The 16894-nt window shown below is 59.7% G+C and overlaps 1 protein-coding gene across 2 annotated transcripts; it reads left to right on the plus strand.

Annotated features, from left to right (window-relative positions):
* Positions 1-13907: 13907 nt before the first annotated feature.
* On the plus strand, positions 13908-16804 carry METTL27 (methyltransferase like 27). 2 transcript variants are annotated; one of them, XM_054647039.2, is made up of 6 exons: positions 13908-14167; positions 14236-14364; positions 14571-14706; positions 14829-14921; positions 15411-15674; positions 16481-16804. In XM_054647039.2, exons 1-5 carry the CDS (start codon positions 14060-14062, stop codon positions 15647-15649), a joined length of 705 nt encoding a protein of 234 aa, XP_054503014.1. In that variant the 5' UTR covers positions 13908-14059; the 3' UTR covers positions 15650-15674; positions 16481-16804. The 2 variants fall into 2 exon arrangements, with proteins under 2 accessions (XP_054503014.1, XP_077044872.1); XM_077188757.1 differs by having other exon boundaries at positions 13909-14167; positions 15411-16804.
* Positions 16805-16894: the final 90 nt, after the last annotated feature.

The raw sequence follows: 16894 nt of genomic DNA on the forward strand, positions 1-16894 counted from the left end.
ATCAGTGAACCAGGCCTGTTGGTCTGTGGTTGCACAGCCTCCCTTGTTACAGATGTAATTGCTTTACCCTGGTCTCCCTCATTACAGATTTAATTACTTTACCCTGCCAGGATTGAACGTGTCTGCTTTGACCCAGCACAGGGTGGAGTCATTTGTTGAACACTGTTAGGATTAGGCCCCATTTGTTTTACGTAGGGCTGGGATTTGGGGTTGGCTTGGGTGTCCTAAATGTATGTTCTCAAAGGCTTCTCGCTGCCATCAGCCAGTGACAGCTCACTGATTTCTCTCCCCTCCTACCACCAGCAGTTCTGTACATCGCTGGAGGCCTCCCTGTTCCTCATCTCCCTGGGGTGCTCCTCCTTCTCCCGTCCATGCACAGGACCCTTGGGTTTTGACACATACCAGGCTCTCAGCAGAAACCTTCTCTCTGATGGAGTTGTCTCCTCCAGGACAGATGGAAGTGTCCCGTGGGCCAGATGGACTCTGCTTGACTTGCCAGCCTTGGGTTTTCCATCACCACTCCTGCAGCCTTTTCCTGCCTCTGTCCACAATCTGCTGCAGCTGCTCCCAGGTGGACAGAGCAGCCCAGCCAGGACTCTGGGTGCTCTGCCGGGTCTAAGGCAGATCCCTCCCAAGGCCTTCACCAGGTGCCATCATCCTGCTGTCCCAGGATATGCCACCAACATCTCTTTTCCCATCCGATGGCCACTCAGCTCCACACTACAACCTCCTCATCATGTGACACTGCCTGTCAGCATGAGTCACTCCTCCAGAAATCATGGCAGAGGGAGAAGGATGAGGAAGAGGGGAAGGCATGCTGCCCTCTCCAAGGCAGCAAAACAAAGTCAACACTTTGGCCTTCATTCAGTTCCTTGCCTCTTCCCCAGATGCTGGCCAGGCCCCCGCCTGGTTCCCACCTGCTGCAGCACTTGGGCAGCGTGGTCCTCCCCCTGCAGCTGCAGGCCACCACATTTACATGTCCAAACCGCATCTGACAGCTTCTTCTCTGGGAGAATTATTTTGGGCTATGAAATCATGGCTTTTGGGGCACTGTTGAGATGTCCTTGAACGAGTCCCAGTTTTTGCTAACACCTCCCACTCTAAATTTACAGTCCCAGTCAGTCATGCCAGCAATTGTTTCGAATTTTAGCAAATTGACCTTTCAGATGTCCAAATAAACACTCAGTTCATTGATGGCCAAGACGGGCACAGCCATGGTGCCCTCTGGTGCCTATAGATCCCCCATCCTGAGCCCAGGAATTCACCTGTCACCAGCAGAGCCACCTGACTCCTTACCCTGACAGTGCCCAGAGCTCTGTGCACAGGCCAGTTCTTGTCTGATTTTAGAAACTTTGGAGAAGTTGTGCTGCTGACTGCACATCACAGCCCTAAAAGCCTCTACCCAGCATCTCCAGGGAATGACTTTCCCTCCTAGAGCGTTTCCTGCAAGCTGCAATCATGTTTCACCTAAACAACCCTGTCTAATGAAAGAAGGGCTGCCTGCAGGGCTGTCTGTGGAATCCAGGACCATCAGTGATGTGTCAGCTCCTGTCCTGCCCCTGGGCTGAGCCACTGCATCTCCCTGGGCCACTGCTGCCCAGGGTCACAGTGCTCATCCAGCCTCTCTTTCGGCTGTTCCGTTCTTGAACAGCCCCTCCTGGCAACAGCATTTCATTCATTCTTCATCCCATTCTCCCTCCTTGTGAGGCACTTAAAAACTTTACCTTTGAGGCTGGGCTGTTTTGTTCATTATTCACCTCAGAATCCTTCACCATATTTTTGGCAGCCTTGTGGCCCCAGTCCCTCCCAGCCACCTTCATTCCTGAAGCTGATTTGTTTGTCGAAACTCAACGCTGTTTCTGGCCATAGTTTCACTGGACTTAGCTGCCACTACATTTGCAACAAGTGTTGGGCAACAGCACGAGCAGACTTCATGTTTTTAAACCCAGCTATTTTTGGGACTCGTGCATGGCTCTGCTGTGGCTGAGGTCACCACCCTACCTCATGCACATACTGGACACACCTCTGCTCCTTCCTATGTAGAGGTGCACCTTCAGGTGGCCCAAACCTGTGCCAAGGGGTTCAGCTCATCAGCACAGGTCACTCACAGCTGGCACCACCCAGCCTGGTGCCCTCTGCCCACACCATCCTCCAGGGCCTCCATGGTCTTCAACAGTGGGATCACTTGTGGGAGGACCATTGACAAGGTTTGGGTGACACATTGGAGCTGGGCACACTTTGGAAGTCGTGTGGGTCATCCCTGCTTGTTGGTCACACCAAGATCTGCTGCTCCAGGAGGTGCCAGTCCAGCACTGCTGTGTCCCACACCCAGGTGACCCAATTGGCGCATCAGCAATGGTGTGAACCTGGCTCCAAGCACGTTCCACAGACCATTCCCTCTCAACACACCTCCCACAGCAATGGGATGCCTCCATGGGGATCAGCAGGGCAGGGGTGTGGGCACCGCCTCTCCACGGAACCACATCTCCAGAATGAGGGTCAACATCAAGCCAAGCTTCCTGCACCGTGTGGAAGGGGGTCAAATTCCATCACTCCAGATGGGTGTTGCTGACTGATGTTCCCACAGGTGGAAGGACAGAGGCCATAGCATCCTTTGGATCTCCTTCCCCCCGAGGCAGAGGGGATGGGAATGGCCACTGGCCCCATCTGGTCTCCTCCCGGAGAGCCCTTGTCCCATGGGACAGCCCCTGCCCATGGAAGATGCCGTCAGACTCAGGCCCTTGGAGGAAGAGCCAGGTCCAGAGGACAAGGTGACCAGGGCTGTCCAGGCTGCAGAGGTGTCCGGGGGGCTCGTGGATCCCGACAAGCTGAGCTCCCCATGGATGTGGAGCAGCTCTGCTCCAGGTGCCCCGGCACGGAGCAGCCCCGGGCACCGCACGGGATCTCGGAGGTGCCGCCAGGCGCCGGTGACTCATGGAATGGGAACAGGCAGTTCCGCGGGACCGGGGAGCCCGGGGAGACGACAACAACATTCTGAGATTTATTCCACAAAGCAGCCTGAAAACAAACCCGAGGAATGTTTATTCTTTTTCCTTTGTGGCAGGGAAATAAAGCCTGATTGTCTCTCGCTTGGAAATGCTGGCACCCCGGCCGCGGCTCCTCCGCAGAGATCGCGGCGCAGCTGGACCCTCCCAGCCCTGAGTCAGGGCTGCACAGGACGGAGATTTATGGAGTGCCTGAATGCCTGGGCCGGAGCCCACTGGGAGAGGTCACAGCGAGCCGCGGGAGCACCTGCCACAGCCGCGGCCACCTGGGCCTTCCTTCCGCCCAGCACAGCCCCCGGGCTGCGAGCGATGGACACACACGGGAGGGAGCGGCCGTCCCCTCCCCAGAGCTGTTTGTCCCCTCCCCGTGGGGGTGCATCGGTGGCAGAGGAGGGCTGGGACCTGCTCTGAGGCCACTCATGTTGGGTCCACACCTTGCACAGCAGCTGCGCTCTCCCTTGACATTCTCCCCCAGAACCCCACCCTGCCCTCCCCAGCATCCCCAAACACCCTCCTGGCTCCAGACAGGCCAGGCCAGGTAACACCTGGGGTCTCTATGGTCAAAGAACACCCAGGCCAGCCCAGACCCTCTGTAAGAGCAGCCAGCAGTGCAGGAGTCACTGGGTGAGATGTCAGAGACCTTGAGGACTAGGACATACCCAGCACTGTGCCAGTCACCTCACAGAGAGCACAGAGGCACCCCAAAACCCGACACCACACCCCATCCAGATGCTCTCTTGTCCCTCCAACACTCCACTCCCAAGAGCTGCCAGCCTCCCTGGGGAGCTGCTCCCGACAGAACCAGTGCTGAACCATTCCCCAGGGCTGCTCCCTTTCCTGGGAGCAGGAACACCAGCCCCGAGACTGGGGATGGGGCAAACACCGGCGGGAGCAGGGCCACGGGAAGGGCAGCACGTGGAGGAGCAGCTCCTCAGGATTCCAGCACATCCCGAGCAGCCTCAGCCGACCCAGGCTGGGAAAGCCGGGATGGGCTCCCCCGAAGGAGGAGTTGGAGCCACTAAAAGTGGATGGCAGGAAGGTGGAGCCACAAAGCCCCCAGGTGAGGGGACAAAGGACTGTGAGCCCCCCAGCAGCCTTAGGGTTCCCAGGGGTGGGCAGGGATGAGGGGGGACTGTGGGCAGTGCCAGCCCATGCCCCCACTGCAGCCACCCCCAGCTCATGTTTTCCACATGTCTGGCAGGGGCCTTGCTCTTTGATCTCGCCTTGCAAGTTTTTCCAGCTTTGACCTCAGTCCCACTGCAGAACACGCAGCCTCTGCAGGCTCGGGAGGGCTGGAGCCCATCCCATTCCCTGCCCTGTCTCACAGGCCCCAGCCCTTTACAATCAGGAATGTTTATTTAATTTTATTTTTTTTTAATGAAACAAAAACCCCCTCACATACAGTTAGGGAAGCCCTGAGACAACAAACAAACATGAGTGTGATACTGAGCTTCAAAAGGGCAGGAAGAACCAGGCTGTGCCTCATAAAATAATGAGTATTAGGAAAAGATCCTTAAATACCACAGATAAAAAAAGCAAAAGCATCTGGCACAGACCATTTGCAAAGAACATCTCTTGCCTGAGAAACTTAATTGTTTTGTCAGGAAGAATTACTGGAAGAGGCCAATTAGAGCTGGATTTCAGTTCAGTGCCTGGCCTGATGGCCCCAAAGATTAGCACCCACACGCATCTCAGTGTCCCAAGCAGTGTCACACCAGCTCTGGAGCAATGCCTGGGAACTGCCAGGGACACAGGGATGTGTCCTGGTTTGTGTAACCACCAGCCATCCTAGGAGGGGGTCAGGGTGCATTCCCAAACCCTGGGGATGCTGGAACCAGAGGGGCTGGGCTGCTGCTGAGCAGGGAGATGTGAGAGCAGCAGAGTGAAGCCCTTGAATCCTGGGATCCCAAGGCTGGTCTATGGGGAACACCCTCTGAAGGGTCTGAGAAATCAGACTGAGGGGATTGACCCTGAGACCAGGAGAGGACAGAGAGGGAAGAGGAGTCCTCACCATGATGGGCAGTGGGACCGTCCCAAGGGCACCAGGCACCATCTCTGGTATCAGCCTGTCACGACCTGCTCTGGCACCTGGCAGAGGATGTGCAGCTCCATCAGCTCCAGGAGCCAGGACCATCCTGGTGCCAGGTCGGGAGCCAGAGCCAGATCAGGGTCACATTCCAGGGAAATGTCCCAGCTCTAACCAGAGCCTGCAGTGAACAGCTCAGAGCTCAGGGAGGTCAAGGTCCCAGGCTAGAGCCATTCTTCATCTTGAGCCTTCCTCTTCTGCAAACCTCCTTCATGATTTGGACCTTCTTTTACAGGCCTGCTTGGTGCCATCTTCCAGAGCCTTCAGCCCCTCAGGGACTGTCACAAACATCGTTGTGCTCCATCAAGAACATTCCAGAGTGCCTGAGGTGGGCCAGGCCCTGCAGAGGTGTCTGGCCCAGCCCCGCTCCCCCAGCACAGCAGGTCCAAGGTGATAATGTTCCCTGGGGCCAGTCAAGTTCTGAACATGCCCAAGAGCAAAGCCCCACCAACTTCTCCATTCCCACATTTTGTGACTGTCATAGGGGAAAAAAATTCCATCAGGAGAAATTCAGGCATTCCCTGTGTTGCCAGCCATGGCTGTCACCTCCAGTCCTGCTGCAGCCCAGCGAGCCCAGGTGAAGCAGAGCAGCCTCCAGGGGCTCCTCCCTGCTGGGCCCAGCTCCCCCTCAGCCCACGGCCCTGCTCACCATCCCAGCAGGGTCCCATGCCCTGCTGAGGGGACAGTGGCTGCTGGGGCACTCAGGTTCAGGACTGCAGGTGCTTCCCAGGAACCTTTGCCCTGCAGGGGCCTGGGGCTCAGGGCCAAGGGAAGTGCAGAGGTCAGCAAGGGCAGCATGGGAAGTGGGAGAGGGCAGAGGCAGGGACAGCTTTGGAACAGCCCTAATGGAGACATCCATTCACTCACAGAGACCCCAAGCATGAGTGAAACCAGACCCTGGGGGAGAGATAACAGCACAATTACAGCCGAACTGGAATCCAGACCATGGCTTGCCTGCTCTTGCTGGGGAAAAAAAGATGAAAAAATAACAAAGTACCTGCCACAAGCACCAGGTCCTGCCTGCTGGACACAGCCCTGGGGAGCTGGTCCGTGGCAGGAGCCAGGGGCACGGGGTTGTGCCTACAATTGGATGGGGCTGGAGGCACTCAGGGTGCTTTTGTGGGGTCCTTATGGCACCCGAGCTCTGCAGAACACTGCCAGCCTAGGATGGATCCCACAGACTGGGGAGACAGGGGCCTGGGGTCCCACACATCCCAGCACGTCCCAGAACAGCTTGGGACAGGATGAGATGTTATTGCAGCCACAGAGCCCTGGCAAGATCCATCCCTGGTGCTTCCCAGCTCTGGCCACAGGACGGGAGCTGAGGCAATTCCCTCTCTTGGGTTGTGTCCCATAAGTGCAGAGATCCCTGCCTGAGCAGGAGGCTGAAGGCCCAGCCAGGAGGGAACAGGACACCAAGCCTCTGTCACCAGGTGCTGGCAGGATGGGATCTGGAGGCATGTGGAGAAACACCCTGTCCCACATCCCACCCTCCGTCCTGAAGCACCCAGAGACACAGCCCTGCCTCCAGCCTGGCTTGGCCTTCCCATGGGATGTCTGGACATGAGGAAACCACTGCTCCCACCAGCTCAAAATACCACCAAACCCAGTGGCCATCATGTCTCCAGCGTTTGCCTTGCCCTCACTACTGTGTCCATTCCACACCTGCTGAGGGCAACAGGGACAGGCCCAGGGATGGCAAATCCCCCCAGGGACCGTGGTCCTAGGGTAGGAGCAGAGCAGCTGCTGGGCTGTGCTGCCCTCAGCTGCACATCCCAGGGGGTTCAGGCTCTCAGGACCTGCTCTGGGCCCTGCAGCCAAGCCCAGCAGCCCCAGCTCAGCCCTAGGCAGCAAAGGTGCTGAGCAATGGCCAGCCTGGCACAGCCTGGCACAGCCTGGCAGCCCCCCCACAGGGCAGGACCCATCACACCAGCCTGGGAACGGGGAAGCAGGGGCTGCCAGTTTGGGATTATGGAGTGTAATCCTGGGATGTTGGACCCCTGGCACTCTCATCATGAGACAGAAAACATAGAAAATCCCTGGGAAATGAGGGGTCCCTCCTCAGCCCAGACCCCGCTGGCAGCACTGGTGGGAGCTGCCCCTCTCTGCCAAGGTCAGGGCAGCTCCAGGGGACACGGGCAGCCCCAGACAGCCCCAGTCCCTCTCTCCAGGAGGTGCAAGAGCACAGCATCCCAGGATGTGCCTGTCAGGAGCAGGAATGCAGGCCATAAATCACTGGGGCTGTGATGGGAGCTGGCTCCAGGCCACGGCCATGGCAGCCCCTCGTGCTCCCCTTGCCAAAGGGAACAGGCAGGGCACGGGGTGCTGGCGGCGCTGCCACCACACGCAATCCGTCTGCAATGCTGCAGCCTGGATTTGTATCAAAAAGGGCCAAAGGTTGGATGATTTAATTTTTTCATTTTTCCTTGCAGCACAGCAGGAAATAGCTGGGATAGTTACATACCTGGCGAGATGGCCGAGGAGCCAGGGGCCAAGAAACACAGAGGATCTGGCATGGCCCAGAGCATCTGTGCTGCACACAGAGCCTGCAGGCACCTGGGGCTGGGGGGTCTGCACACCTGACCCAGGAGTGGGAGGTCACAGCAAGGACCCCCACACCAGCCAAGGCTTCAGGAACCGGTAGAGAGTGACCAGCATGACCTGGGTGGCTTAGAAGTACAGACTCATGGAATGGTTTGGGTTGGAAGAGACCTCAGAGCCCACCCAGGGACACCTTCCACTGTTCCAGGCTGCTCCAAGCCCTGTCCAGCCTGGCCTTGGGCACTGCCAGGGATCCAGGGGCAGCCCCAGCTGCTCTGGGCACCCTGTGCCAAGGCCTGTCCACCCTCACAGGGAACAATTCTTTCCCAATATCCCATCCATCCCTGCCCTCTGACAGTGGGAGCCATTCCCTGTGTACTGGCATAGAAATCTTCTCTGACACTGGTACTTTGTGCCATCTTGACCCCCAAACCCTTGTTCTACCAGCAGAGCAATTGTCCTTCCCTTGCTGAGGGTGATCAGACCAGTTTCCTCCTGATCCTGATCATGACCCTGATCCTGATCCTGGTCCTGGTCCTGGTCCTGATCCTCCTTTCCAGCCTCTGTGGGGCTCCTCCAGCCCCTACTCTCCACCAGGATCAGCCTGATTTTCCTCTTAAGGCATCTCCCTTAATGAGATGGGTTGTGGGGGTGACTTTTTTAAAAATATCATTTCTTCGACAAGTCAGGCTCACTTTGAGTTGGTCCTTCAAGGTTTCTCACATGGCTGTGGATTCCAGGATGTTGAGAATTGTGGGAACCACACCTGCACACACATTACAACAGTCCCAGGAAAGTCATGGTCCTGTGAAACAGCACCAAACCCCTTCCTGCACTCAAGGGTCAGACACATGTCCTTCCCAGCTGCCTTTCCAAGTGCTGGAGGAGGAGGTTCCCTGCCTTGCCCTGTTCTGAGAGGGTGGGGGAGCAGTGCCCAAAGCTTCCCTGCACTTCACCCCCAACAGCAGAATCCCAGCACCCACACAGGGTGACACAGCCTCAAATACTTTCCCAGCTTATAGCAGTTTTCATGGACATCCTGAGCCAGAGCTGAGCCTTTGGCTGTGATAATCCTTGAGGTATTTTTCTTCCATGAACTCGAGCTGAACCCACCCTCTGAACACACGTGAGCTCCTAGTTTAATTGTTACTTGAGATAATCCACAGATGAGTTTTCTTCAGATAGTGTTCAAAGTGCCATAAGACAAAAGTCCATCACCAGGCTTTTGGAAATGTGGGATTTACCCAGGCTCCCTGTGCTTCCAGCCCAGCCTAGGCTGAGCTCAGCCCTGTGAGAGGACTTTACCTGCACTCCCCACTCAGTGTAGAAAAGGAAGGTGACCAAGCAGCCACCCCAGACCCAGCCATGGTCACACCTCCCCAGAAGCACAGGGACCACCCTGGGTCAGCAGGATCCCTTCCCTCTGGACCCTGGGAAATCCATCAGCCACCCCAGCAGGCCGTGCTGCCTCTGCTCACGCACTCCTGTTACCCTGTCTCGAATGATTTAAAGTTGTTTCCGCTGTCTGGGCTCCTCCTCCTTGTTCTTGAGATAATTCCCAAGATTTCCATTTTGCCAGATTCCTGGCCTCTCCCTGAACTTACTCCCTTGACTCTGTTTCTGCAGGAGCAGGACCCTCCCTGACTCACGCTCCCAGGAGCTCCAGCCCACCGCCTTCGCTCCACCACTCTGCCTCCTCCAAGAGCCCCTGCACACCCTCCTCCAGCTGCACTGTCCCTTCAGAGACACCCACCACCAGCCTGCCTAGCCAGGTCATTTGGATCAACACAGGCTGGGGAGCATTCAGAGGAGCAGCTCCAGCCACCAAACCCAAAGATGCAATCCTCCAGCAAAGTCCTGCGGAGCTGAAATGCTCGGCACAGGGAGGGCAAGCCTCAACAGCCAGCAGCGATTGGCTGGCATCATCTCCAAAACAAGCACAGATGCCATCGGGCTCTAGGATGGATGAACTCAGGGGTGGGGAGCAAGTTGGTCTTTAGAGTCACTTCCAACCCAAACCTTTCTAGGATTCTAGGAACTCTCAGTCCATGGTCATCATCACCCAACCCACTGACACCTTCCCACTCCATTGCTCTCACTCCAAATCACTTGTGTAACTTCTCAGCTTGCTTTCCCTGCATGGGTGACATGGTCCAAGTCTGGTGATTTGGTTCCAGTTGGAATTGGCAAAGCTCAGCTCAGGTTAAGCTCAGCTCAAGACAGTGATAATGGTTTGACCTGTTTGGCTTCACTCCCACGGGGGCCCCCCCTCAACTCCTCATTTGGGCAGGATGGGCAGGGGATGAAGCAGCATAGGGATTCTCCATCTCTCCTGCCAGTGGCAATCTGTAGGGCCCACATCACAGCTGGGATTCAGGGATGCCCCTGAGAAAGGAAAGACTGGTCTCCAGGAAATACTAGAAGAGCCTGGGGATAAAACAAATAACAGCAATTGGGCACAGCAGCCCATCCTCCTTCCTGAATATCCATAGAGTTGGAAGTTGGTGGAGGAAGTTACAAACTGCTTTTTAGGATTCAGATACCCAAACAACACCTCAGCCCTTGTGCAGACAGAGTTGAGGTGGCTTGACATCACCAAAGGTCCAGAAGTGCTTTAGGACCATCAGGATGAGCCCAACAGGTAAGGTCCAGACTGCCCTGGGATCACCGAGATCCCTTGGAGAGCAGCCAGCTTTCCCGAAAGCACTGAGTCATCTTTTACAATTCACAAGAAATCCTTTGTTTATTTCTAGCCACTAATCCACTCATTAATTCCTGCTCCAGTGAAAGTTTGTACCTTATTACTGAGCTGGGCTTCACTGCAACTTCCACCTCTAGCATCTCACCCAGCCTGTCCCTCGTTCCTCCCAGGAGGTGGCAGTCACTTCCCAAGATGCAGGGACCAAAGAGGGGAGTCCCGGGGAGGGGATCCGGAGCGGGGTGCAGGAGTGCTCTGGGTAGCCAGGCTGGTGGCAGGGCAGGTGGTCGGGGGGATCTGGGGACATGGTCGGGTGGGCTTGCATCGAGCCAGAGGACTGTGGGGCAGCCATACCTGGAATGACAGGAGTGGCAGGGATGTGACCAGTGAGTCACGTTGTGCCCCAGGGTTGGAACAGGGAGCTCCTGGGGTGGACCTGAGGACACTGAGTCACAAGGATGCTGTTCCACGAAGGACTCTGAGTCAGGAGGGTGCTGTTCCACGAAGGTGATGAGTTCCAGAGGTGCTGTCCCGGGAGGGACGCTGAGTCACTGGCCTGAGGTGTGCCAAGGTGTCAGTGATGTCATGGCACTGCCTGCGGGAATGGGAACAGGGAGGCAGCACCAGGGGAACTCAGCTGGCTGCAGGAAGGGCTGTGAGGGACAGAAGATGAGTCCAGGAGGTGATGGGGTGTGACAGAGAAACGGGAGACGTGTGGTGGGTGGAACCTGAGGTCTCTGGGTGTCTTGGATATGGTCAGGGTGGGAAGTCGCCAGTCAGGGGAAAGGAGCAGGTGACAATGGAGACAAGAGGGAACAAGGGGGAAGGGGAACAAGGAGTGAGGTCCATGAGTTGGGGGTGTGGATGTGGTTTGTGAGGCTGCTCAGAGGTGAGGAAGAGGCTGAGCTCAGCTAAGAACTGCAGCCAGAACACACACTGTGAATGAAGCCACTGGCATTTGGGATGGGGATAAGAAGAAATGGGAATATCACCAGTGTGGGAGCACCATGCCCCTATGAACGTGTGGAGCTGAGGGGCAGAGGGGGTGTGGAGCTCTGTGCAGCAGGAGCACAAAGGGAGGGTGGAGTCCATATGCTGGGAGTTCAGGGAAAAGGAGCATGAAGGATTTGGGATGCAAGAAGGATCTGCAATGGGGTGCGGGAGGGAGGGAGGGCAGCACGGCCCACAGGGGCTGCAGGGAGGATGGGAGGCAGGCGACACACGTGCAGAGGCTGGCAGTGATGCAGGAGCACACTCAGGGAAGCTCAGCCCCTGCCTTGGGGGCACATGTTCCCCCAGGTCCCTTTCAGGGACTCCATCAGGGCAGATGAGCTGAGCTCCAGTGTCCCAGCACCCCATCAGGGCACAGAGAGACCCGTGTCCCCAGGCAGGGGACAAGGACAGCACCCCAAGGAACTGCACCATCTGAGAGGAACGTCCTGTGACCCAGTGGGAGCCCGCCAGCACCAGGCCACGTGTCAGGACAAAGTCCAGCCTCACACCAGCACCGGCCATGGGACACTCCAGCCTGCCACTACCTGCTGCCACCTCTGTCCCCTGACGTGAGCAGGGACAGCCCAGGACATCCAACGCTGGCAACAGGCCCTGTGCAGACCCCAGCAGGGCCATGCTGGGTCTCAGCCAGCCCAGAGCTGTGGGGCTGGCACGGGGTGCAGATGTTTGCACAGCTGTGCTGTGACAGAGCCAGCCAGCCACGGGAAGGGGATGGGAAAAGCACCGGCAGACTCGGGGCTGGATCCGTACAGGTCAAGGCTGCAGAAGGCGAGGCCCGGTGGCCCCTGGGGCCAGCAGAACAAGGACAGGGGGTGCTGGCGCTGCTTCCTCAAGGAAGGTTCACTTAGTGGTGGGAACCATGGCGAGACTGAGAGAGCCCTTGCTGGAGGCCACAGCCCTCCCAAGGACGCCAAGCACGAGGGACAGGATTGGGCCCACGCTGGTGGCAGCAGGGGGGACAAAATGCCCATGGACAGTGACAGGAGCTGTCACAGCACTGCAGCGCCAGCCCGGGAGCCATCCCTGTGCCCTGGGGTGGGTGGCACGGTCGCTGCTGTCCCGGGCCGAGCCCTGGCCGCCCCCAGCCCCGCTCTGTGCTCTAACGCTCCGCCAGAAACCCCGAGCGCCTCCCGGGCGTGAGTGCGGAGCGCGGCGGGGTGCAGGGTCCGTCCCGCGGGCGGAGGGCTCCCTCTCGAGGGTCCCGGCCAGCACTGACCGGCCGCGGGCTGAGCTGTCCCCGCCTATGACACGGACAGGTCCCCAGGGAGGGACAGAGGAGGTGACGAGGCCACCAGCGCGGCCTCGGAGCGGCCACCGGCTCCGTCAGGGCACCGCATTTTCTTCCCGTCATTAATGAGCAGCTGAATCCGTCACTAATTAGCGGCTGGATCCGTCTGTTTCGCTCTGGGAACAGCCGGAGGCGATGGGCACGGCTGTGGCTTGTCCCAGAGCTTGTCCCTGGCCCTCGCAGCGACACCAAAGGTTAACGGGGACTCCCGCAGTGACCTCGCAGGGAGAGCCCTTGGAGGGATAACGAAGCTGGATACGGAACCTCACAAGCGTTGGGCACCTGGATCAGGCACTCCCGAGAATTGTGACCGGGAGGTGACATCCTGCCCCGCCCCGTGCATCGCGCGGGGTCCCAGGGCTGTTCTTGCTCTGAGCCAAACCCGAACCTCACCCAGGTCACGCACTGATGGCACACCGCGAGCTGGAAGGACCCGGCAGCCATCAGCAACCCCAGCTCTCCGCTCCTCGCAGGAGCCAGCCCGCGCCTCCTCCCTCCCAGCCGCGGCCCGCTCTTGTCCCCTGTCCCTTGTCCCCACGGGGCAGCGCAGAATGACCCCCGGCCCGAGGGGCGGCACGGGCCGGTCAGGACAAGCAGGAGCTGCCTGGTAGCGGGTGGCCTCCTCGCCGGGGGCAGTCCTGGGTTGTCACTGCCGCACATGGTGCGACACGGCGGGCGCGGGTGGTGGCCACGATGGGTGACGGTCGGAGTGGAGGAAGGAGATGCGAGGGCAGGATGGAGATGACAACGCAGCAGCGCTGGGGTCGTGTGGGGCTGGGGCCAGGGCCCGGGCACGAGGTGACCTGTCCAGGACACTGTCCCCGCGCCTGGGACATGAGTGACGCAATGGGCACTGACCCCTGCAGGTGACAGAGCAGCAGGAACAGTGGACACTGCTGGAGACAGGGGCCCTGGGGCCCCCGGTGCCGCTCCCCGCGGGGATTCGGTGTCACGGCCCTGGGGTATTTGAGGTCACCATTGCTGGACTTGGTCAGTCCCCCAGGACACCTGACGCCTCCCTGGGCCATTGGTCACCACTCGGACGCTTGGTCAGGTCTCAGGACACCGGGTCCTTCCCCCCCCGCTGCCCGGCGCACTTGGTCGCTCCCAACGCCCCGAGGGGCAGCTCCGGCGGCCAATGGAGCGCGGGGGCGTGGCCGGGGCGGGCGCCCCCAACCAATTGGCCGGGGCGGGGTCGCGTGTTCTGTGGGGCGGTCCTGGGCGGGGCATTGTGGAAACGCGCTTGGGGGCGTGTCCTGGGCGAGCAGAGAAGCTCGCCATGAATGAGGCACTGGGGGCGCGTCGCGAGCGGGAGGCGGAGCCAGTGTTCTTTAGGGGCGTGTCCGGGGCGGAGCCTCCGGCTCAATCGGCGCGGGGGGGCGCCCGGCGCGGGTTAGTTGGCCCGGACGGTACCGAGCGGTACCGCGATGGGGCTGCCGGCTGCCGTGCGGGACCGCGTGGCTGCGGTGCACCGGGGCTCGGCGCTGCCCGAACGGCTGCGGCTCTACGACGGCTGGGCCGCCCTCTACGAGCAGGTACCGGGGACACAGAGGGAACGGGGCCGGGGCCGTGGGTGTCCCCGCTGACCGCCGTGTCCCCGCAGGATGTGGCGGCTCTGGAGTACCGGGCACCGTATCTCGCCGCCGCCTCGCTCGCCTTCGCCTTCCCCGCGCCGCGTGCGGAGGCGCGGCTGCTCGATGTGGCCTGTGGCACCGGGCTCGTAGCGCGGGAGGTACCGGCGGGACGGGCCGGGGGTAACGGGACGGGACGGGGCGGGCCGGGACGGGCCGGGGGTAACGGGACGGGACAGGGCGGGCCGGGCCGGGTGTAACGGGACGGGACAGGGCGGGCCGGGCCGGGGGTAACGGGACGGGACGGGCCGGGGATAACGGGACGGGACGGGGCGGGGCGGGAGTGACGATGCCTCTGTCCCCGCAGCTCCACCGGCGCGGGTTCCGCTGCCTGGACGGCGTGGACGGCAGCGCGGGGATGCTGGAGCGGGCGCGGAGCACCGGGCTCTACCAGGAGCTGCAGCTCTGCGTCCTGGGCAGGGAGCCGCTGCCCGCGCCCGCAGGTAACGGGAGGGGGCGGACCCCCGGGACCCCTCGGTGACACCCACGTGTCCCACGGGTGACCGGCCGGCACCGGGCGGGGGAGCCCCGGACGGTCCCCCGGTGATGCCCCGTGTCCTCGCAGAGCACTACGACGCCGTGACGGTGGTGGGGGCCCTGGGCGAGGGGCAGGTGCCGAGCACGGTGCTGCCGGAGCTGCTGCGGGTCACCAAGCCGGGTAAGGGGGGGCCGTTTCCCCTCCACGCCGGGACCTCCGGCGTGCTGGGATGGGACACCGAGCCCCGGTGGATGTGGGTCCTTCACTGAACGCTGGACCCGTGGCACAGCTGGAACACGGCCTTGTCCCTGCTGCCAGGGACGGGCGATTCACGGGGTCCCTGACCCTGCCCACTGCCAGGTCTGGGCAGCGGGACAAGGTAGGAGGTGGCAGTAAGGGTGTTGGTGTGTGACAGCCTGTGCTCAGGCGGGACATCCCACCCATCCCCTGCCGGCCCCCTGTGCTGCCCATCTCTGCCTGCTGTCCTGCCTATCCCCTGCCCACTGCCCTGTCCGTGCCCTGTCTGTGCCCGTTCCCTGCCCTGTCCGTCCCCTGCCCGCTGACTCCTGGCAGGCTCTCAGTGCCTCCCCGTGTCCCCACCCTTTCCGGGGGATGCAGTCCCCAGAGAGGGAAGCTCTGTGTCAGTGTTACCTGTCTCCTGTCCCGCAGGCGGCTTCCTGTGCCTGACAACGAGGAGCAACCCCTCGAACCTGCGGTACAAGGCGGAGCTGGAGGCAGCACTGGGGCAGCTGGAGCAGAGAGGAGCCTGGCAAAAGCTGCTGGCCCAGGAAGTGGAGTATTGGGAGAGGGCCACCTCCGAGGAGGAGAGCACCCAGGGCACTGGCTACATCTCTGGGGTGGTCTACATCTACCAGAAGTGCCCTGTTCCCAACCTCGAGGAGGGCTGAGAGCTAGCATGGCTCTGGAGGGGGGGTGAGCACTTGACCCTTTGTAAAACAGAGCCCAGTGGCCCCCTCCTGCAGCAGGGCAGCTGCTGGGGGTGACAATATTCTGAGGGAATTTCCCCATTCCCTTCCTTGGCTCCTTCTCACTAAGGTCTGGGCTTGGGGCCCTTGTCTGCTGCACAGCATGGGAAGGGTTTCCTGGATTCACCAGGGTCTCCTGGGTGCCACCTTTAGCTCTGACATTTAGGTATTGACCCAAACACCTCAGCGTTCACCGTGACATCTCACAGACCCACATGTCTGTTCCAAGGCATGTCCAGTCTGGGATTTCTCCCCACCTTGCCCATCTCAGCACTCATGGTCAAAATCTGGATCCTTCTTCATCTCCTACCCCCAGAGTCTTTAGCTGGGGACTGCTGGAGGTGGGTCCACACTGCTGTGTCCTATGGCCTCTCATCCTCCCTAGGGACTGAGCCAGCCCTGAGGTGCAGGAGCCTCCACATCCAGAGTCAAAGCAGCAATGCCAAGGTGACTCCCAGCTGGAGAGGCTTTCCAAGTGCCACATCTGCCTTGCATCCCACAACAGCTGCTTGATTCTCATTTTCCCACAGCTTTGTAGTTAATGTTCAGGGAGGGGAAATGAGTTTGGAAGGGATTTGGGGAGCTGGCAGCTGCTCCCCACCCAGGAGCCATCCAGCACTGCCTGCCCAGCCTGTTCCCCCAGCCCCTTGCTGGGCTGCCTTCACAATTCCTCCTCCACTGCTCCCTTGGGAAGTTTTTTACCCAAATCTCTTCCTGGAATATTTGGTTTTTTTCATTTTTCCCTTCCCTCAGACCTGTTCCTGCTTATCCTGTTCCCATGTTCCTGGAGAAGAGGTTGCATCCTTCCCCTCAGGAGCTGTTCTCAGTGTGAGGCAATGGCTGTGTCTGTCCCTGTTCCTCACCCAGGGTATCCCACATCTTCCACACTCGCCCTCCCCATGGCTCTTGTCACCCTTCTGCTTTGTCCCCCATGTTTTGGGGTCCCTGTGCCCATCAGTAGCTGTCCTACTGCTCCCTCCCCACTTGTCTCCAACACTGTCCCCTGGGCAGCTGGGGGTTGTGGCTGTCCCCAGCCCTACACTTGCCTGTTCAATAAAGCCCTGTCCCTGCTGACTATCGGCTGTGTGTTGTTCCCAGAGCAATGGGAATGTGCACCCTCCAGGGTGGGTAGCCAGGAGCTTGGGAGGGGGGATTCCGCCTTTATCT

The sequence above is a fragment of the Agelaius phoeniceus genome, chromosome 20 (assembly GCF_051311805.1).
Source record: "Agelaius phoeniceus isolate bAgePho1 chromosome 20, bAgePho1.hap1, whole genome shotgun sequence".
Lineage (NCBI taxonomy): Eukaryota > Metazoa > Chordata > Aves > Passeriformes > Icteridae > Agelaius > Agelaius phoeniceus.